Source organism: Orcinus orca, chromosome X (assembly GCF_937001465.1).
Source record: "Orcinus orca chromosome X, mOrcOrc1.1, whole genome shotgun sequence".
NCBI classification, from domain to species: Eukaryota; Metazoa; Chordata; class Mammalia; order Artiodactyla; family Delphinidae; genus Orcinus; species Orcinus orca.
In genome coordinates this window covers 112,486,674-112,509,619 of record NC_064580.1, presented here as the reverse complement: position 1 = coordinate 112,509,619, position 22,946 = coordinate 112,486,674, and the positions used below count along the sequence as shown (strand labels likewise).

Here is a 22,946-nt window from a genome sequence, read left to right as displayed (position 1 = left end):
GTACAGAATCTAATTTGCTTTGGGGGAAAACATTCCTTTTGTGCTGAGAGAATCCCATCTTTACAGGAATTTTTTAAATGATTATTACCAGGAATTCATTTCCAGTAATCTCAGCTTATTATCTAATACCAGTAATTTTATGAAAAAGTATAATTGTAAATACCAGCAGTAAAGTGGCCTTTCCTTTAGTAGGACTTTGAAATGATTCAAAAGTACCTGCTTTTCTCAGAAGTTAGGGATATTTTCATTCAACCTGGGAATTGCTCCATCTGTTTGCCCCTTATCTCCTTTCCTGTCCTCCATTTTCTCCAGTATATCTACCTGAATAGATTAATTATGACATAGAACAGAAGGAACATTTGAAGTTGTACAAGTTTCTCTTTCTTGATAAAATGTTGAGAACAGAATGGGGCATTTCTATCTAGCAAATCTTCAGAGCCTCAAAGCATAAGAATCCTTGGGTAAATCAATAAATATCTCAAGCTTAGAAAATTAGGCTATTTAACCAGTTGTCTATTTACTGATTGACTCGAATGTCCTAAAGACCACAATTTGAAGTGACTTTAAAAGTTGATTAAGGGACTTTCCTGGTGGCACAGTGGTTAAGAATCCGCCTGCCAGTGCAGGAGACACGGGTTCGAGCTGTGGTCCAGGAAGATCCCACATGCCGCAGAGCAACTAAGCCCGTGCAGCACAGCTACTGAGCCTGCGCTCTAGAGCCCGTGAACCACAACTGCTGAGCCTGGGTGCCATAACTAGTGAAGCCTGTGCGCCTAGAGCCTATGCTCCACAACAAGAGAAGCCACCACAGTGAGAAGCCCACGCACTGTAAGGAAGAGTAACCCCCGCTCACCACAACTAGAGAAAGCCCATGTGCAGCAACGAAGACCCAACACAGCCAAACATTAATTAATTAATTTAAAAACTTGATTTAGTTATCTCAGTAACTTTCAAGTGGCTTTGTGGTCAAATTACCTCAGTTCTGAATAATTTAAGAGAAGAATTTATTCAATACTGCTTTATTTTAAAAACTGAATGATCTGGAAAAACCTGAATAGTCTTCCATTTTTGTTTCTTCCTAATGCCCTTTATATTAGGGGAATTGAATAAAGTATAATATACAAATGTTTACCCGTACACTACATTTCGCATGCTATCTTATTTAAATCTTCAAAAATCCCTGTAAAGATGATTTTCAATCCCATTTTACAGAAGAACAAACAGGTTACTTATTCTGAAAATAAAATGGTATCAGGAAGTACTGACTCGGAAGCACCATCCTCCCTGCCCCAGCTTTGGTCAAATCTGAACATTTTCTCTAGTGGAAGATCTGCACAATTTCAAAGCAGACTTCTGATCTGCAGACAAGGAAGCAACCCTTATCCAAAGGCCTAAAACGTCATTATCTTCATAGCTGGCTTAAAATGCGTACGGCCATCGAAAAAAGCTAGCGCACAATCACACTATTCTTGATGTTGTCCATATGAATGGAGAACTGGAAAGGTTCATGAAAGTAATTTCTTCCCATCTCTCAAATGGTGCAAGAAGCTCTCCTAAAGTATCTCTTTTTTAAAGTTCCAACTGTTAGAGCCAGCCCATTCCTAGCCTTTCCATCCCCCTGCCCTGCCCTCTCTTCCTAGGAGGACAGTTCAATCCTCAGGTACCTACTCAGCCCCTACTCCCAGGTTCTGGACCTACCCCTGGGCTAAGAGGGATTTCACCAGATCAAGCCCTGGCATCTAGGATCAACTCCCAACTAATCTACTACTTAGTCCTGAATGCAGCAGGAGTAGAGCCATTAGTCTCAGGCCCAGGAGCACAGCTTCCTTCCAGGCTTGAAAGAAATAGAGGTAAGAGGGCTTCCCTGGTGGCTCAGTGGTTGAGAGTCCGCCTGCCGATGCAGGGGACACGGGTTCGTGCCCCGGTCCGGGAAGATCCCACATGCCGCGGAGTGGCTGGGGCCGTGAGCCACGGCCGCTAGGCCTGCGCGTCCGGAGCCTGTGCTCCGCAACAGGAGAGGCCACATCAGTGAGAAGCCCGCCTACCGCAAAAAAAAAAAAAAAGAAGAAAGAAATAGAGATAAGAGAAGTTAGCGTTGTGGTTCTGGCTCCGCAGTTAGACAGACCTGGGTTAGCCCCTGCTCTGACCCTGGGCAACAGTGTGAGTTTGGGCAAGTTGCTTTGATCATTCTGTGCCTCAGAGTTTACTGTGAAGATCAAGCATGATAGTCCATGTTAAGCACATAACCGAGTATTTAGCAGTGCAGAGTAAACAATAAAGATTAGCTGCCATTAATAATTGTCATTATTTGAGTTGGAGGTATAGAGATTGAAAATTAGGCTAGATCTGATATCATCCTTCCCATGGAATGATCCCCCTGGAAGGATAGGCAGGACCACTATACCTGTGTACTTCCCCTTTATCTGAAGCATCGAGGTTTCCACCTGGAATTGGTGAGTAAGGATCAGATAAGCCAGGTTTCCTATCCGTGCTTTTACCTGACGCTTCCTCCAATACTTTAAGATTAAACGCGATAAAGCAGAAACTAACACACCATTGTAAAGCAATTATACTCCAATAAAGATGTTAAAAAAAAAAAAAGGTTAAACGCGGCCAGTCACAATACTGGAGAAGAGACTAAGGACCAACCACAGAGTCAGCTCAGGTCATGAAATCCATTTCTGTCTACTTCAACTGTGTCATGGTTTAGGGGACTCGCCCTGTGACCCCAGGGGTCTCTCTTAAGGCTCCCAGGGTTACTTCCCTTGGATAGATTCAAAATCTATCTTCCTGGACAGGTGAGGTGCTTCTCAATGTCTCCCCTCCCTCTCCGCTGCCAGGCTCATAGTTCTCACCAGGGGTCACAGATTTCCCTTAGGAGAGTTAAGCCCCAGTGATTTAGTGAAGGTAGCTTACTTATAAGAGTAACCATTAACATGACATCCACCCTCTTAACAAATTTTAAGTGTTCTTGACACAAAAGCGTGAAGCACAAAGAAACTTTTGGAGGTGATGGATATGTTTATTACCTTGACTGTGATGATGATTTCACGGGGTGTGTGCATATGTCCAAACTCATCAAATTGTATAAAGTCAATATGTTGTTTTTATATATCAATTACACTTCAATATTTTTTTAAAATTATTTATTTATTTGGCTGCGTTGGGTCTTCGTTGCTGCACGCAGGCTCTCTCTAGTTGCGGCGAGCAGGCTTTGTTGCGGTGTGTGGGCTTCTCATTGCAGTGGCTTCTCTTGTTGCAGAGCACGGGCTCTAGGCGCATGGGCTTCAGTAGCTGTGGCTCGCGGGCTCTAGAGCGCAGGCTCAGTAGTTGTTGCGCACAGGCTTAGTTGCTCCACGGCATGTGGGATCTTCCCAGACCAGGGCTCGAACCCGTGTCCCCTGCATTGGCAGGCGGATTCTTAACCACTGTGCCACCAGGGAAGTCCACCTCAATATTTTTTTAATTAGTAACCTTTCTAGTTCCCAGTGTCTTAAGTGCCCAAACTGGGACCAGGATTAGCTCCTTCTGTATGGGCTTCCTTGCCAGGACATGGTCAGCACCCATTAGAAAAACTACCGGTATACATATACATATGTCCCCATATCTCTTCCCTCTTGCGTCTCCCTCCCTCCCACCCTCCATATCTCCTCCCCCCCCCCAGGTGGTCACAAAGCACTGAGCTGATCTCCCTGTGCTATGCAGCTGCTTCCCTGACTCACTTTGTTATACAGCAGAAACTAACACACCATTGTAAAGCAATTATACTCCAATAAAGATGTTTAAAAAAAAAAAAAGAAAAAAGAAACTACCGGTAAACACTTTCCAGCCTTCACTAATTTTACCAGCAGAGGGCGCACAACAGACATGCAATTTCTATTGAATTATCAACCTTGCGTCCAGAGTGGTCCTCATAGTGCAGAGCTCCGAATTAGTTCTTCATTGGCCTCTCATGGGTAAGAGGCTCTTGCCTACTAGTTTCAGACGCCCAGCCCAAGGACGTTTGGTATGACTGGAACAGTTTCATTTATCCTAGGAAAGGATCCACCTCACCAGGCTGGATTCCATGTTAACTAGACCACTAATTTTGAAGGCGTGGCTCAGGAAAGGTAGTTGCAGATCTTAGGGTTTATCAAGAAGCCTGGGGGTGGCGGGGGAGAGAGAAAGACCTGGAGGCACGTCAGAATCAACTATGGATATTTAAAAAAAATAAATTCCTGGGCCTTGCCCCCAGATCTAGTAGATCAGAATGTCCAGGGTGGTGCCCCAGGAATCTATACTTTAACACGGTGCCAACGGATTTCATTCAGTCAGATGTGAACCAGCGTTTCGGAACTGCTAATCTAGGGCAATCTCTGGCATTCCTATCTCAGTCTTGCTGCTGCAGCTCCAGCCCTTAGGGACATGGACAGTCATGGAGTCAGAACTAGGTGTGAAACCAGTGGGGCCTAGGCCAGCCCTTCCAGAGGGAGCAAGGCCCCTCCCAGTGAGGGGATGAGGGATGGTGGGTGGAGGGAGGTCTCTATAAGTTAAGGCAGCAACTCTGTCCCCTCAGATGCTATAACAGAATAATCACTGACCCCTCTCTGCATCTGCCACTCAAAGTTGCAGGAGAAGCTAAGCCTTGCTTTCCAGGGAGCTCTCAGCACGTCTCCAAGCCCTCCATCCCCGCCCCGCATGCACACAGGGTGGGCTGCAGTCAGCTACACTTGGGGGGTGGGCTTCTCCAGCTATTCCGGCCTGGGTCTCCCTCCCCAGCACCGCTCCAGGTGGCGGTGCTCAGAGAAGCATTTGGTCTTGGTCTCTCTGACTGAAGGACCCTGCGGAGGCAGTTCTCAGCCACACTGAACTCAGCCAGAGCCAGTCCTCAGGCTGAATCGGGGGCCTGAGCAAATGCTCCGATATTGGGGGAAGGGTGGTGCTGGGGGTCCCAGTAACAGGATCCTGCAGGCCCCAAAGGCTGAGCTGCGGAGTCCGGCCGGCTGTGTGGTTCCTAGCTATCGTCCAAGCCAAGGACATCTCGGGGACTCCTTTGGCCCGGAGCTGACACTTCTTCTGTCAGCCACTTGGGTTTCCTGGAGGATGTGGTTAGGGGTGTCCCATCCAGGGATGAATGTCCCCGTCTGGCCTCTCAGATATTGAGTGGCCTCCCGGTCAAGCCTCTGTGGATCAGGGGGACTGGTTGGAGTAAACCCACAATCCCTGCAAGGGGAGAAATCCTGGAGCTTGGAACCAGCTGGAAAGACAGTATAGTATCATAGAAAGAGCCTAGACTTGAAGTAAGACAAATTTCCCTTCACCACTTACTACCTTGGACAGGTCAGCACCCATATTCTTATCAGTAAAATGGAAGGTATTATCCCTACCTCACAGGGTTGAAGGAAAATTAAATGAGCTAGTGAAAAAATATAAAGTGTTTTAGCACAGGGTCTGGTGTCCACTAGGCATTGAAATGTTCGTAGTTATTTCTCCAGGTCCTGTCTCTGTTGAACACTCAAGGGTACAGGTCTGGAAAGTAAAAGGGGGCTGTAGAGGGGAGATACTGGCCATCATGGATCGTTGCAGAGCTTTACTGAGGCTGAATGAGGAGCCTGCGTCTCTTGAAGCCCCCCGCTCCTCACCACCCTCACAGCAACAAGAGTGTCACCGTTCTCTGGCCTCCTGAGTCCCCTTCCTCAGTGTGCACTCTGGGAACAGCCCATTCCCAGGTCCTCTTGCTCAGTCTGTGGGAGGCCTGGGCGCCACCACGCCACCCTGCTGCTGCCAGCAGGAAGTTCTGGGGCTGGGAGACTGGATGGAGCCCAGAGCTTCTCAGGATTCCTGGGGCCACAGTGGGGAACCCCCTGACTTCTTGGCTGTCCCCAGGTGCCTGAGCGAGAGCAATGTCATCCTACAGGAAGGGACGGGATTGGGCAGGTGAGCTGCAGAAGATACAGGCAGGTAGGATTGGTGAGTGCCTGCTTTGAGCAGCAAAACTACCAGAGCCTTGGCGGTACTAATTACCAAAAGATAATTGTCTGGGGGCAGTTTTCAAGTCTGGATTTTAAGGTGGGGACCAGCCAGCGTGGAAGGGACAGCCCTGAGGCCCACACACCCAGGAAGGCTGCCTATTCCTCTCAGAGGAGCTAAGAAAACTGGAGGCTTTTCCCTCTTGCCAGTCAGTAAACCTGCTGAATCTTCCCAAAGGTTACTGAATCTAGATGATGCTAAGACCTTCCACTGGCTTCCCACTGCACTTAAATAAACCGACATTCTCCTCCCTGCTTGCTCAGCCCCACCAGCCCCCTTTCTGTTCCTCAAATGCACCAACCTTACCCCTGCCTCAGGGCCTTGGTATCTGCTGTTTCCTCTGCTTGGGGTTCTTTTCCCTCACAGCTGGTTGCTTTCTTTCATTTAGGTTTCAGCTCAGATGTTCTCTCTTCAAAGATGCCTCTTGTGACCACTCTATCTAATATGTTGCCCTCCCCCCACCTCCCTCACTTTCTGTCCATTTACCCCATTTTATGGCCCTTAGAGTCCTTATCACTCTCTCAAACGATCTCATTTCTTGTTTAGTGTCTGTCTCCTTTATGAGAGTAGGATTTTATTTTGTTCACCTATGTATCCCCGGGGCCTAGAACAATGGCACACAGTAGGTGCTCAGTAAACGTTTGTTGAATGCCTGAAAGGTGTCAGAGGCAATCCTGGTCAGTGGACTTGGAATGTTGTCATCTTGATCCTGTTAAAGCAGAAAGGAGCGTGACCAAGACGGGCCGGGACCCAGACTAAAATGCATCCATTAGGATGGACAAGTGCCCCCGCAGCCACTGAGAGGTGGCCCGGCCCTGCAGCCAGGTCACAAGAGCCAAAAGATGCCACAACGGTAATCCATATCCTGGGCAAGAAGTCGGCATCTGAAGTCTGAGACAAGGTCCTGGGGTATTCCATCGGGGAGAAGCACAGCAACAGGGGCTTCAGCGGGCAGTTCACCAATAGACAACAGGACCCCAGCCCCTCGGGTGAGAGTCGGGGGCAGGACGTTGGGTGGGGACAACCGGTCAGCAAACACAGCCTTAATGGGGGTACTAGGAAGACTCCAAAAGCCAGGATCCAGGCAGAAACAAAGTGATGAGAACCAGACTGGCGGCTGGGCCGAGGCTGAGACCAGACGGGAGTGGGGTTGGGTGGGGAAGTAGTCAGTGAGGGACGCAGAAGCAGACAGGCTGTTTGGGTGGGAAGCACATCTGTTACCCTTTGCTGTCAGGGGCAGGGCCAGAGCTGCGTTTGCCTATCAGAGGCTCAGGGGCTATCTGTCTGGGACCCCCTCCCCTCCTCTTGGGCTTCCAACAAGAGGGCTGCCTTTAGGAGCACCCCCAAGCAAAGAAATCTACCTGGGGCTGTTGTACGATAGATACGCCTTCAGAGCCACTTTTAATTTCTTTAACCATTGGACAAGGAGCCTTCACATCCATAGGGCCAGATGTACAAGAAATACCTACAGGACTTCTGCGGGAGAGCCACCAGAAGTTCCCACTGGCTCAGAAAGCAATAAACTGTCCTGCCTGAGGTGTGGGCTGCTCAGCTGTCAGTGGGCCAGACTCCTAGCTGTGCTCTTGCTCAAGCCCCAGGGTCATTCCTGCCTCCCTACTTTTGCCCACTCCCCTCCTCTTTACCAATCCAAATATTACACTTTATTCAACAACCAAAATAAGTTCAATGACGTTTTTGGTGACTCCTCCCTGATGTTGAGTATATGATGCTCTCAATTTCCATAGCACAGTCTTGCACTTGGTAATATTCTTGTCTAATTTTTGTTCCCAAGTAGTTTCAGTGTGTACATTGTTCTCACAACTAAATCAGAGGGTCTTGGAACGTAGGGGATGAATCCTCCTGTTACATTTCTTCCAACAAAGATCTGGGGGCATCATACACCTATGTTAGCTTGAACCCTGCCCTCTTCAAGAAAGGGCAGGGGGAAAGAAATACTTCTGGTATCAAGGGCTGCTTGGTGAAAAATGGGGAAGCAGGAGCTAACAGCATTGGAAGGAACTGGGCCTGTTGGGCAACCTATATTTTTATGTTTAAATTTTGGGAAATAAGAAGAGAGCAGCCTACTCTCGACATCCAAGGACCCTAGGAAATAATGATGAGTCAATGTCTCCTTTCAAAACTTCTCTATCCCTCTGCCTGCACTGGCTCTCTAGAACCACATATCTGTCCTGTATTCCACCCCCTCCAGGTGTTTCTGCCCACTGATGACATCATGTGAGAGAATGAATTAGTCCTGAAGAAGTGACTCAAAGGATGAGCATTTCAGGCAGCGTAGAAGGCTGGTAGGGAGTGTGCCTCTCTAGCAGGGCGAGCTGCCTCTTCTACTCATCACAATCAGAAATGTCTTCTTGGAGGAAAGCAAGACATGAAGGCATATGATAATCTATACAAATTTTATTTTAATATCAATTTGTATGGAAACAAGCAGGTGTCAGTGTTACACAGGCACGGAAAAAAGGGAAAGAAAAAAACCTCCAGTGATAATTGCTCTTGTATTTACACCATTTGGTTTCAACAGGGACAGGAAGTTTTACTGTTAGCTTCCTGTGGGAACTCCAGTTTCTGCACCTTCCCCTGCTGCCTCTCAGCATCACGATAGAGCAGGGATTTCTGAGCCTTCAATCGGCAAGCCAGGCACATGAAAATTGACTCCACGTTCTGGCTCTCTTTGGGGTCCTTGGCCGATGTCTCAAATAAGAGCATGTTATGGGCATCGGCAAATTTCAGGGCTAAGTTGGAGGGCACCTGGATCTGTTCCCTCAAGTCACACTTGTTGCCCACAAGCACTTTCGGGACTAGTGGAGGCACGGCATGCCCATTGCATTCTTGGATCCACATTTTGAGGTTGGTGAAGGATGTCATCTTGGTGACGTCATAGACAAAGACCACGGCATGCACATTGCGGTAGTAATGCTCGACCATGCTTTTTCGGAAGCGTTCCTGACCGGCGGTGTCCCACACCTGAACCTGGAAGATACAAAGACCCGTATTTGGAGTCAGAAAGCGAAACATGAACAGATAGGAGAAAACATGGTTCTGTGACATTATAAAAATGAGGTGACAAGCCCTGACACAGGAAGTGGTTCTTTGACAAATTGGCAGAATGGACTTATCAACATATAGAGAGAAGTTTCTTTCAGGGTTTATTAAGTCTTAAGGTTTTTAGTTGAAAAACTGGAATGTAAATTGGTCAACTTTCCTGGAGGGCAATGTGGCAATATTGTCAAAAACCTTAAAAATGTACAAAACTCTTAGAGCCTAGAATCCCACTTCCAGAAATCTATACAAAAGAAATAGCAGATAACGTAAATAAGTACTTGGGATATAATATACAGCATGATGACCATAGTTACCACTGCTGTATAATATATATGAAAGTTGTTAAGAGAATAAATCGTAAGAATTCTCATCACAAGGAAAAACTTTTTCTTTTTTTTGCTTTTTCTTTTTATTGTATCTGTATGATATGATGCGTGCTCACTAAACTTACTGTGGTAATTATTTCACAATATAGGTAACTCAAACCATTATGCTGCACACCTTAACCTTATACAGTGATGTGCGTCAATTATATCTCAATAAAACGGGGGGGGGGAGCAAAAAAAGAAAAGAAAGAGATATGTGGTCAAAATTCTGCGCAAAGATCTTAATCACTTAAAAAAAAAAAACAGGACTTCCCTGGTGGCGCAGTGGTTGAGAGTCCACCTGCCGGTGCAGGGGACACGGGTTCGTGCCCCGGTCCGGGAAGATCCCACATGCCGTGGAGCGGCTGGGCCCGTGAGCCATGGCCGCTGAGCCTGCGCATCCGGAGCCTGTGTTCCGCAACGGGAGAGGCCACAACAGTGAGAGCCCCGGATACCGCAAAAAAAAACAGGAAACAACCTCCTAGGAGAGGAGCAGCTAAAATGTATGTATTGGGTTGGCAAAAAATTTTGTTTGGGGTTTTCCATACGATGTTATGAAAAACCTGAATGAACTTTTTGGCCAACCCAATATATATCTATACAATGGGCTATTATGCAGCCATTAAAATAACCTCTTCATAGAATAAATGGTGTAGAAAATGCTCATAAAATATAAGTAAGTGAAAAAAGTAGGAAACAAAATTTTTCATATGCTATGGTCCCAATTTTTTTTTAAAAAATTAAACATAGACAAATGCATAGGAAAGACTGGAAGTGTATATGCGAGGACATTAATGGTTATTTATGAACAGTGGAACTTAGGTGATATTTACTTTCTTCTTTTTTTTTGTATTTTCCAAATTTTCTACTTCATGCATACATCACTTTGTTTTTTTTTGTTTTGTTTGTTTTTTTTTTTTCATGACTTTTTAAAGCAAACAAAGTTAGTGTTAAAATCTCACCATGTGGCTCAATTGATTTTAAGTTCACTTCTTTGTTATGTAAAAGGTAATTTAGCTCACTGGATTTTTCTTCTGCATCTCAGCTTTTGGGATAATGAATAACATATGTAAAGATACAACTCCCAGGGGATACTCTGGAGTCTAAACACATTCAGCCCAATCTATTTCCTGTTATACATCCAAAGTCTTGGACAAGAGAAATCATGCTGAGAACGACGGCCCCAAGGCCTTATACAATTCTCAGTTATGAAAGAAAATGCGATTATGGTCACTAATTGACTACTATGGTTCTTAAAGCGAAGTATAGCCTTTATTTGGAGTTAGCAGTCAGTAAGTATAATCTAGTAAATATAATTGAATCTCTTTGCCGAATGAAGATCTTACAGGGCCCCAGAGTCATCATTGTGAACATCAGTTTTCATTGTCCAGGCTTCCCTTCATCTCCTCAATGGAGATGGCCGCCATGTTCCTTTGGCATGACATTCGAATTCATCTCCTTCTCCTATTTAGATTTCCATGTCTCTTGGTCAGACTCTCCTCTCCTCACTCCCGGATTACAGCAAAGTCTTTTGGACTCTAGACGTCTCCACTCCAGTGCCTCTTGCATACTGCTCTCAAACTAGCCTTCCTAAATCCCTGCTTGTATCAGCACGTTATTCTCCGCTTCAGCCAATTCCGATAGCCCTCTACTGCATGTGGCATCAAAATGGAAACATTTGTCTGCCATAATTGGACCCCACCCAACCTGGTTTCCAACTACTCAGCTGCACCTGCTTCATTCTCTCCTCTGTCCCTTTGGTCCTGCTAGTCCAGCTTCCCCTGCAGAAGTGGTTGCCCCCTCATTGCTCTATCCAAATCTCACCCATTCTTCCAGGCTCGGCTCACACTGCACCTTCTTCCTAAAACCTTCTCCAACTTTTCTTCAATTCTCTTTCCTTAGGCATTCCTATCGCACTTTGAGTCTGCACCACACCATTTAGAATATATTTATTTGTTCTCTAGTAGTTTCATCAGTGTTCTTGGCATCCCTCCAGCTAGACTGTAAGCAGTCTTTTTCTGCATCAGATCACTCGTCATCATGCTTGTCATCAATATCGTCGTTGTGATCAAAAAGCAGTATTGGCCTGAGCCAGCAAAACTACTGTCTGGCATCCTAGGTATCTGCCAAGGTGATTTCGGAGACAACATTCGACTTTGGTTACCCAGAAAAACGTAAGTCCTCAAAGGCTGATTTGCTTCGGCAAGCAGAGACAGAAGAGATTTTCATTTCTTCCACCTCTCTGGTGCTCTGAGCAGGAAGAAAGAGGAGAGCAGGCCAGGAAAGGAATGGAGGTCAGTGGGAAGAGGGCAGGTATACTGCGAGAATATCATTACCACTTGGCTCCCACCCCCACCCTCCGGTAGTCTAGTCGTAACTCTTGCCTCTGAGTAAGGCTGAATGCCTACCAGCCCTCAGGCATGCGGCAGATGCTTTAACACCATGAGCTCAGGGCTCTAAAAATACCTGCCACTAGCAGGAACGTGGGTGGGAGTGTATGAGGTGTTTGGGGCTGAGTAGTTTGGCTGTTTGGCTTTTCTGTGGCTTCAGAATTGTGCACGCCACCCCAGCTGCCAGAACTGCAGGGAGGGCCCTCTCTGCTGGAGACCTCCTTTGCCTTTCCAGTGCCTGGGGAGCCTTGGAGCTTTTATTCAGAGGCTCGGAATTTCAACTACTGCTCTCATTCCAGTTCTTTAGAAACCCCACCCCAAGTTCTTTGCACCCCTGTCTGTGGTGAGAGGGGAGCCAGGAAGCAGGCTGCTCACAGCAGAGAATCAGAAGAGCCAATGCTGTGGCCTCAAGAGCCATCAAAAAGGGACAGCACGGCAGTCAGGCTCGCTGGAACATGACTGACTTCATTTTGTTTCTGGGTTTAGTGTCCCTGTCCTTCTCAGCATCCTCATAAGCCCCTGGCCTCTGTTGGACAATGAAAGCATCTCCTCTCCCTTTGGCAGCTGGCACTCCCTCACCCAGTCCTCCCTTCCTGTGGGCACTGCACCTGACGCCTGCCCCTTAGCCACACACATGCCCCCAGGATCCTCTTTTCTCTCCAAAGGCCAGTGGGGTATAGTGGAGTCAAACCAACTAGGGTGCAAATCTCAACCCAATCATGTCCCACTAGTTAGGTGTCCTCAGTCAAGTTACTTTATCTTCAGTGTCCTCCTCTGGAAACTAAGGATAAACACAGCAATCTGGTAGGGATGCTGTGAGGATTAGCATTCCTTGTAAGTACAGGACACAGTGCCTAATACACTCCCCCTTCGCCCCTGGCCTGAGACTACCACCATCAGGTCTGGCCAGACAGCTAATTGGGCTGGCGCTGTTGGAAACGCAGCAGTAGATGTGGAATTGGGAAAGCCGGGTTCTAGCCCCTCAGCTTTCTAGCTGAGTCAATGACCAGCCAAATGAAATAACATGCGAGGAAGAGCTTTTGCACAATATAAAGTGCTCTGCAAATATTAGCTGTTGCCATTGTCTCAGAGGGCCCATGAGCCGTGTCCTGGTAGCACTGCTCCTTGGATCCGTTGGTTCTCGTCCTGGAAAGCGCAGAAAGCTTGGCTTCTTTTCTTGGCTGCGCCACACAGCATATGGGATCCTACTGCCCCGACCAGGGATTGAACCTGTGTCCCCTGCATTGGAAGCGCGGAGTCTCAACCACTGGCCCGCCAGGGAAGTCCAAGCTTGGCTTCTTGAGGATGAGATCGAGCCAAGGCAAACGCAGTCAGTGGGGAGGGGGAAGAGAGAGGAAGGCCAGCAACAAGCCATGGGTGGCTGGGGGCAGGCCCAAAGTGACAGGGACTCTGGAGAGTCAAGGGGCACAGGGTGGGGAGCTGCCAAAGATAAATCTAGCCTTGTAAACCATTTTCCTGGGGCTACCGCTGCCTGAGCAAGCTTCGGCAAGTTCCTCACCCCTGCACGTGCTCTTAGCTGACATGGGTATTTCTTATCCCTAGGGAACATATCTGGCGTCTTTCTACAGATGAGGCATGAATGTCCTTTTGTTGGAGGCTGGTGGAGGGGGGGTAGAAGTGGAAAGAGAGAGAAAATACATCTGTAACCTTTGGAGGATGCCCGAGTGGATGACGGGAAAAGTTTAAGATAAATCTTTCTTCAGCTAGCTGGCTGCCCCATCTGCGTCTAAGATACACCACGTTCACACACCAGGCTGACACAGAGAATGGCAAAGGATGACAACAAAGAGAAACTCACCCACAGCAAGAGAGGCAGCAAGGGAGACAGAGAAACGACAAAACTGCTGGATAATTAACCATTCAGCTAACTGGCAGAAGATGGAAGCTCAGAAGCCCTAAGGAAGACATGACGTCATTCTGACTGCGGGCAGCTTCCGAGGGAACGCTTAGCTCAGCCACTCGGTAATGTAGCACACGAAGGTGTTTTTCCAAGTGATCAGTGGAGGAAGAGAAATCCACGATCCTGAACAGCACCTGCCCACAGCCTCGGCCGTCCTGCAGCGAGCATGCCTGTTCTGGAGTGCTGGGGCAGAGGGTTGCCCAGGCTATAGGAGGAACCCAACTGGATAGCAGGGGGTGCTTGCATGAAAATTTACAAGGAATGGCTCAAAAATTAGAACTAAGCCTCCCCTCTACTACCTGCCCACCCCCAAACACACGCCCCAGTCGGCATTTTCCAATGCTTTTAGACTGAGACAGGTGCAATATGATTTAGCTAAACCTGTAAGGTGACAGACACTTAATGGTCATTAAGGGAAGCTCCACCCTGCCTTTGGGGATTGGGGGAGGCCTCCATCCTTCCTAGGCTGATGTCAGGGAGGACTGTCAGCTTTCCCATATGATGTCTCACCGTGTCCCTGTCACAGGTAACTTTGTGGGTTGGATGGACGATGAGGCTGGCCCAGAGTGGGGATTTACATGCTCTTCTAAGCCAGGCAGCATGGTGTGTGGAAAGAGCAGCAAAAAGGGAATTAGGAGACCTGAGTTGTAGGCCGGGCCCTGGGTGATCTCAAGCAAACACGTTCCCTCTCTGAGCCTCAGTTTCCTCTCTGTAAGACAAGGAAGTCGGATTAGAGATGCCCTAAGGTCTCTTCCGTCTCTGAACATCCTCTGATTCTCATACCCAAGGTGAGACAGTCAAGGTGCAAAAAGTAAAACCCAGGTACTCGGCTCGACGTCTGGGGTGCAGCCAAAGGTGACATCTTGAAGGCTCCTGGGTTCTGGGGCTGAAACCCTGGACCCCTGGCCTAGAAGAGACCATAAGGCTGGTTGCCCGGCATGCCACCTCCCCCTGAACACAATGCCCCCCAGCCAGATACTGCCCCGCTAGAGGAGAGAGCAGTAGGAAAGAGCATGAGCTCGGAATCTAGGTTGAAATCCTGGCCCTGTCACGGGGAAGGCAGGATAGTGAGATGGCAAAGTGCTTGGGCTCAAGAGTCAAAGACTGAAGCTCAGATCCACGTGCCTTGGGGCAAATTATTTAATCTCTCTAACTTTGGTCTCCTTATCTCTAAAACAAGAATGGTAATAATAGTCCTAATTTCATAGGGTTGCTGAGAAGACCAAATAAGATAGTGCATGGGAAGCGCCTAGCCTGTGCTCTTTGTTTCTTCAATAAATAGAACTTGTTGTTGTTATTATGATTATTGTAGGCTTTTCTTGATGTTCTTGTGAACCAGGAAATACTGGATTATAAATCTTGTGAGGGCATGGGGGACACATTGATTGGAGACACCAAATGGGGCTTCAAGGCCCTAGGGATGGCCCTGGTAATTAAGACAGTAGCCCCAAATACGCTAAATTAGTCGTCCCCCTGCAGGGGTTGACAGTATGTGCTACCCTGGGACACAGGGGGGCAGCCCCGGAGAGGCCACACCCTACTCTTGAACTGAGAGAAGAGCTTGCTGAGACCTCTCTGCCACTCTCCTGTGAGCACTGGCATTTTAGAGCCTGACAGCCTTCTCTTGCTGGCTGTGGTCTAGGGCCACCTCAGCCTGGGGACTTTTCTCTCTTCCCCAAAGGCAGTCACCTCCTAGTGTGATTTTGGTACCTGTTCCTTGAGAAACTTCAGGCCAGCCGGAGTATGGGGCAAAATCATCTCCTATGGAGCTCATTTGCTAGCTGCCATTCTCTGCCATCTCCCCAAGGACATGCTGGTCTCGCCTGCTGGCTTGGGCCCTGAGCTTGCAGCAGCTTTGCCAGAGGCAGGGTCCCCATCCCGCTGCTCCCACACCCCACCCTGAGCTCCTTCAGAATCTGCACTCAGAGGGCTCCTCCACGAGCAGTGTCACAAGGTTTTGCCCTCTTGAAAATATCATCTTCCCAAAAAAGCCTGTGTTAAGCACTTATCTGCACGTGGTGCTGTGCTGGGCTCTGTTTCTAGTGAGTCACATTGTCACAGGCTCTGCCCTCTGGGAAAAAGTCCGGAATCTTTGGCAGAGACTGTAAAATCCAGTTTGATCAAGTACTGGGTGTTAGAAGGGAAGGAATCTTTGCAAAATTTCCCCAAGGCCATTGGGTAGTGACCCTCTTCCACTCGTTTTCACCTCCCACTTTCTGGCTTCCTCCTCTCCTCTCCCCCTGTTCTCCTTCCCTAGACTCCCAAACGCTTCCTTTTCCTCCATCTAAATTTCAAGGGGACTTATTTCCCCCTCTCTTAAATCCAGAGGACTCGTTGGCTCAATGTGACACGATTTTAAACAAGCGATAGCATTAAATTCAAAAGGTTTTGAGGGTTTAAGAGCACATCCATAAGTACATTTCTAGTTGGGATTTTAAAAGGCATGTTTTAGAAATGCCAGAGTCTTACAATGTTACATTAAAGAAGTCCTAGCCAAGCAGATATTGACATAAGAGCCCTAGGAAAGGATGGAGACAGAGACCTACTTTGACTTTTAAAAGCAAATGTAGCAATTCCCTCCAAAATGCGAGGGGCAAAAAAGATCATTATTTCCAAACAGTGCCCTGTCTTCCTGATCCTGGGTCTCAGTTGTTTTCAAGAGCCTCCCTTACCAATACTGAGCTGCCCATCTTCCTGACATCTAGTGCCTTGGCCTGGTCTCTGAAGCCGTTTTAAAACACATTCATTTTAATAATGAAGGAGTCAGGAACCTTGTACAGTTTAGAGCATTTCATCATTCTCCTCAGTTACTCAGTCCTTCTCTCCACATCACTCAGAAGAGAGGCCCTGTGGTCACTGGGGCTGTTTACCCAGCAGGAGGGAGGGTTGCCTTCACCCGACAGTGTCCGACCATAGGCTCAAGAAAAGGCCAGCTGTGGGACTTCCCTGGTGGCACAGTGGTTAAGAGTTCGCCTGCCAATGCAGGGTACATGAGTTCGAGCCCTGGTCTGGGAGGATCCCACGTGCTGCAGAGCAACTAAGCCAAATGCGCCACAACTGCTGAGCCTGTGCTCTAGAGGCCGCGAGCCACAACTACTGAGCCCACGTGCCACAACTACTGAAGCCCACGCACCTAGAGCTGGTGCTCCACAACAAGAGAGGCCACCACAACAAGAAGCCTGTGCACTGAAGGAAGAGTAGCCCCCGCTCGCCACAACTAGAGAAAGCCCGCACGCAGCAACGAAGCCTCAACTCAGCCAAAAATTAATTAATTAAAAGACAAAAAGAATTAAGAAAAGGCCAGCTGTGGGTCTAAAGAAGTTGGTCTTTAGTGCCCAGTGCCTTCTGAGGTGGCTTTCCTGCCCATAACCCTGCCCCCTCTGCTCCTCTGACACATGAAGCTGCCCTTGCCATGTCCTCCCTCCCTCCATCCTCGGCACATTGAAATATTACTGTCCTATCGAGTTTCTACCTTTTCTGAACCAAAAGTGAGCACAAATGGTCAGACAAGAATATCTGTACTTAGCCTACTTGACAAACTAAAGAGAGGGGGGCACCAAGACACTTCCCTTAGCCCTCAGATAAGTTGCTCTGCATTTTTACAAAGGCCTGCTGAAGACAATACCCACAGAATGAGTAATGGGCATTAGGTACCCAGACAAATAAAGAAGATATCATTTAAGGGGTACTTTCCAAAAGAACTAGTTTAATCTATTATGAAGTGTTGGCAGGTAACCCTGTCTCAATTTCTTTAAAAGGGCTCATGGCTTTGTGCCAGAAGCACCCCACACCACTCCTATTCCAAATCAGCCTTAAACTTAATTATAACTTGTAATTTAAAATAAAGCAGCTTTCATTCTCTATGGAGTTCCATCTCCCCCCACCCCAGCAAGGCCTGGGGGCTTAGCCAAAGCAGGTTTTTGCAACCTACTGGCACCCACGAGGTAGAAGGGACCTCAAGATGTGTAAAGCGCTTTGGGATCCATCCCACAGACCAGGACGGAGATCCCTCATACCGCGCTCTGCCCACAGGTGCCGCTGCTCCCGGCTCAGGGTCAAGGATAGGATCAAACAGGCTTTTCCTGGTGGGAGCTGTCAGGCAGGGGCAAAGGGCATGAATGCAGCCACTCCCGCCTGCCCTCAGAAAACGGGTGAGGTGGGTACTGGGCCACTGAGAGAGGCGAAGGGGATAAGGACGTGCCGAGGGTCTTGGGCTCAGCAAGCGGCGACACAGCCACGCGCTGGACATTTACAACCACTAGAGCAACGCCTCTGGCAAGGCCCCCTCCCAGATCCCTCCCTTCCCGGACCTGACCGTCTGGATCACCTTGATCTTCTCGCCCTCGATTTCCACGGTCTTCTCCCTGAAGTCCACGCCGATGGTGGCCTCAGTCTTGTCCGGGAAGGTCCCCCCGCAGAAGCGGAAGGTCAGGCAGGTCTTGCCCACATTGGAGTCCCCAATCACGATGATTTTGAAGATGCGAATCTGCACGTACTGGTCCAGCGACGAGTCCAGCTCCAGGGACGCCAGGCCAGCGGCCGAGGCGGGCTGCAAGTTCCCATGGCCCAGGATGGGCTGCGCCATCTCCCCCGGACCGGACCCGGGCCCCAACCCCCCTCGAGGGCTACACACAAAGAAAACGGCCACGTTAGTGCGCTCGAGGCGAGCGAGCTTTGTGCGTGTGTATATGTGTGTGTGTGTGTGTGCGTGTCTGTATCCGCGCGTGTGTGCGTGCGCCAGCAACGTGTGCGCGCGCGCGCGTGAAGGGGGTGCCTCTCACCCCAGGCCCCCCCTCCTCCAGCGCACCCTCCTAGCAGCTCTGAGACAGCGACACAAAAGCCAGGGAGGGGAGGAGAGATGGAGGAGAGTGGGCAAGCGTTCTCCTTGCGCCTGTGCGCTGGGACGGGACGCTCGGGCGTGCGATCCTACCGCGCTCCCCAGGCCGCTGCGGCCGCCACCGCACCTTTGCCTAGACCCTCCCCTGCCTGGACTCCAGGGACACACCGGAGGGAGGAAGCCTAGGGAGGAAAGGGTGGGTGGGGAGGGCCGCACACACCACCCCAGGATGGTCTTCCTTTCTCCTTGCCCCCATTTATTTTATAGGTTTATAGGTTTCGGGCTCCCCACCCCCACTTTCTCGGAGCGCACGAGGTCAGCGGGCACAGCTGGGGAGGACAAAGAGAGCTGCACCCTCAGGCATCTCTGGAGCACCTCGGCCTCGGAGCGACACTACTCGGCGGGGGTGGGGGGTGGGGCGGAGATACCTCCTTCACCAAGCGGCCGGCAGCTGCGCCGCGCCTCCGCAGCCCCCTCCCAAGCCTTAGGATAAAGCGATGCTCTGTCTTATTGAGAAAGCAGGTGCGCTCGCGCGCCCCAAGGAGCCGGGGAGGGCGCTGCCAAGACACGCTGTGGGTTATGGGGGACCGCGCAGCTGCGAGAGGTAGGCAGGGGCACGGGTGTCCGTGTGTAGGGGGAGTTAGTGTTTCTGTCACAGACTTGTCAGATGTAGGGGGGCGCGTGCCAGGCGCCAACCTTCCCTTATCACACCACGAGCACCCATCCTCTGAATGTTCAGGAGAGTGGCTCCCATTGGCTGCTGCAGTCGGTTGTGTTTGTCTAGCCAATGGGGAAGGCCCGCCACGGGAGAGGGCCGAACATGGGGTAGAAGAAGGGGGAAGCTGGTGGTGGCAGCTTCAGCAAAAGGGGACTTTGTTTCCGGGGCTAACCATTACAGGTCCAGGTGGAGGGATCGTGGGACATAGCATAAACTTCACAGTGTGTTGCATTCCTGAGCCCTCCATATAATCATAAATCCTTCCAGAATGGTGGAGTTTCAAAAGGAATTATAAACCCCTAGGAGCGTTCACCCCTCTGTAACTGAATGTAGAACAAAGTGGTTGGGTCTAATTTGCCAGAAGCCTAGGTTATGCTTGGAAGATGATAAATGAACAGAACTTTCTTACAGTGTTGGGGGCAGCTTCCCAAGGCTTAATAAGCATCACACATCTTGGTCAAGACCAGTATTCCCTCTGCCGAAAGTGATTTGCAGGTTCAGAATCTGTTTGAAATCAACTCTGCTGAGGTACAATTTACATATAATAAAATGTGCCCGTTTATGTTTGCTTTTAAGACTTTATCCCTCCTCCCACATATTTCATAAGTTAAGGTAATATTGACACATACCAATAGCACCGACGTATGCGTTATTTGCTAACGCCATCAAGGTCAGGGATTCCAGCAGCACACGTGAGTTACCATCTTATTTGTGTGTGAGGCTGAGCTGCAGAAGAGACAAGTATGACGAAATCCATTCCCACTATGAGGAAAACAATTCAGTGCATCGGTGATAGATCTGTAAGCAAATCGGAATGTGACTGCTCAGCCAAGTCCAAGTTACTCAAAATGGCTGGGAAAATGGGGTCTTCTAGTTAGGAAGCTTTTTAAGCTGAGTTAGCAGATATATATACAGCTAACTCTTTTAGCATATATGTGGGTCACCCATTTCTAAAACCCTAGATTATACGATTCAGTATTAAAACTCGAGAAGGATTTAATCTTAGTTGGCTAATCGAAGGTCATCATTATGAATACCAATTATCATTGTCCAGTGTGAATAGTAATCCTCATTGTACAGTATTTTGTTTCTGATTGGTTGATGTCTAGATAATAGTTTGCCAAATCATTCTCCTCTGAATTGGAAGCTAATGCTCCTGGTGATCATTATCTAGAGAAGAGTAGCTATCTTTTAAAAAAGGTAACTATTAATTAGGCATATCCAGTAGGTAAGAGTGAAAAGAAGGGCTTCCCTGGTGGTGCAGTGGTTAAGAATCCGCCTGCCAATGCAGGGGACACAGGTTCGAGCCCTAGGCCGGGAAGATCCCACATGCCGCAGAGCAACTAAGCCTGTGCGCCACAACTACCGAGCCTGTGCTCTAGAGCCCGCAAGCCACAACTACTGAGCCCGCGTGGTACAACTACTGAAGCCCGCGCGCCTAGAGCCCGTGCTCCACAACAAGAGAAGCCACCGCAATGAGAAGCCCACGCACAGCAATGAAGAATAGCCCCTGCTCGCTGCAACTAGAGAAAGCCCGTGTGCAGCAACGAAGACCCAACACAGCCAAAAAAGAAAAAAAAAAAGAGTGAAAAGAAGCTTTGCTAATTCATAGCCATAATTAATGCTAACTTTCTGGGAGATATAAAAAGATATTACATCCACATAAGATTATTTAGACATATGCTCCCAGCAAAAACTTGTCACTGAGTCTGAGAGTTCACATTATATTTGTAAGGTAGAAACACTGATTTCTGGAAATGTGGTATATCAAAATGGGCCCCATGCCCTAATAAAATACTCTGTGGAGTGAGATTTGGGGGAAATTTCACTTATATTTTTGGAGTTATTCAATATGTGTAAGTTGCTTTTGCCACCCAAAATGATAAAATATAATTTTTTATTAAGAGGACAAGAAAACTTCATTGTACCTATTGCAAAAATAAATGTGCTGTACAATGTCTTTTTTGTATGTTAATTGTGCATCATTAAATGACTGTCTTTCAAATACACCCAGTTGTTTTCATAGGTATCTGATCGTCATGATTTTGATAGTGTTTTCCAAAGCTTCTTTCACCAACAGATATGATTAACTTTGTATTTAATCAATCCATGTTTATTATTGGCTTTTAGAAATAGCAATAAATTTCAATGTCTTCAAGACCTTTAAAATATGAAATAAGTAGAAATCATTTTTTACCTTATTGTGGAATTGATATTTTCAATATTTATCCCCCCAAAGAGTCCTAGCTTAAAAGGCAACTACTGGGACCTCCCTGGTGGCGCAGTGGTTAAGAATCCACCTGCCAATGCAAGGGACACAGGTTTGAGCCCTGGTCCAGGAAGATCCCACATGCCGCAAAGCAACTAAGCCCGTGTGCCACAACTACTGAGCCTGCGCTCTACAGCCTGCAAGCCACAATTACTGAGCCCACGTGCCACAACTACTGAAGCCCGCACACCTAGAGCCCATGCTCTGCAACGAGAGGCCACCACAATGAGAAGCCCGCACACTGCAACAAAGAGTAGCCCCTGCTAGCCGCAACCAGAGAAAGCCCACGCGCAACAATGAAGACCCAATGCAGCCAAAAATAAAAATAAATAAAAAAATGTTTTTTTTAAAAAAGGCGACTACTACCTGCACTTCTGAACACTAACCTATTCTTTTTTTTTTTTTTTTTTTTTTTTGCGGTACGCGGGCCTCTCACTGCCGTGGCCTCTCCCGTTGCGGAGCACAGGCTCCAGACGCGCAGGCTCAGCGGCCATGGCTCACGGGTCCAGCCGCTCCGTGGCATGTGGGATCTTCCCGGACCAGGGCACGAACCCGTGTCCCCTGCATCGGCAGGCGGACTCTCAACCACTGCGTCACCAGGGAAGCCCTAACCTATTCTTAATGAGTAAGGGAACCCTGGATCATGTTCACCCAATAAATACTGCTTCCTGGGTTAAACTTCCTAAAACAACTTTGCAATTTCATTCTTTATCCCTATTCCACTAAAGATAATATCTTCATCGCCTACAATATTAGGGCCAAACCCTTTTGCTTGTTCAAATCTGGCCCCACCATATTCACCCGTCCTTACTTACTTCCTAGTATGTACTCTCTACCATTGTCCCCTGAAAACGTGCTGGGTTTTGTTTTATACCTACAAGCAGCATGGTGCTTCCTCTAAGATACTTTACAAATATTAGCTCATTTAACCTTCATAACAACCCTATGAGATTGGTAAAAGAGGAAAGTGAGGCACAAGTTAAGTGACTTGCCCAAGTGGCAGAGCCAGGATTCAACCTGGGGCAGACCAGATGCAAAGTCAATGGTGCTTAACCACTGAAAATATTACCTTTGGTCCCAAAGTATTCACCATCTGAAATATCATTCCTTCTTCTCCACTATTTGAATTTTACTACTCATCCTTCAAGACACAGCTCAAGTAACACTTCTTACATGAAGTCCTTCCTTAGCTATTCCATCCCATATTTTCTCTTGCTCTTGCATTACATCAGATATTATTTATTATTTAAATGACCAGTAATATGTCATCTCCCCAACTAGACAGTGACCACTTCCTATACTTTTCATATCCCCCAGAGCTCCTTTAATAGCACAGTCCAAGTGGCAAGTGCTCAATAAATACCTGTTAAATGAACA

The 22,946-nt window shown here is 48.0% G+C and overlaps 1 protein-coding gene across 1 annotated transcript; it reads right to left on the bottom strand.

Annotated features, from left to right (window-relative positions):
- Nucleotides 1-8,409: 8,409 nt before the first annotated feature.
- Nucleotides 8,410-19,213, bottom strand: RAB33A (RAB33A, member RAS oncogene family). The gene is made up of 2 exons (XM_004280544.4): nt 18,073-19,213; nt 8,410-8,997 (listed from the first exon to the last, which is right to left on the bottom strand). The coding sequence occupies exons 1-2, from the start codon at nt 18,328-18,330 to the stop codon at nt 8,542-8,544; spliced, it is 714 nt and encodes a 237-aa protein (XP_004280592.1). The 5' UTR covers nt 18,331-19,213; the 3' UTR covers nt 8,410-8,541.
- Between the last annotated feature and the right edge of the window lie 3,733 nt (nt 19,214-22,946).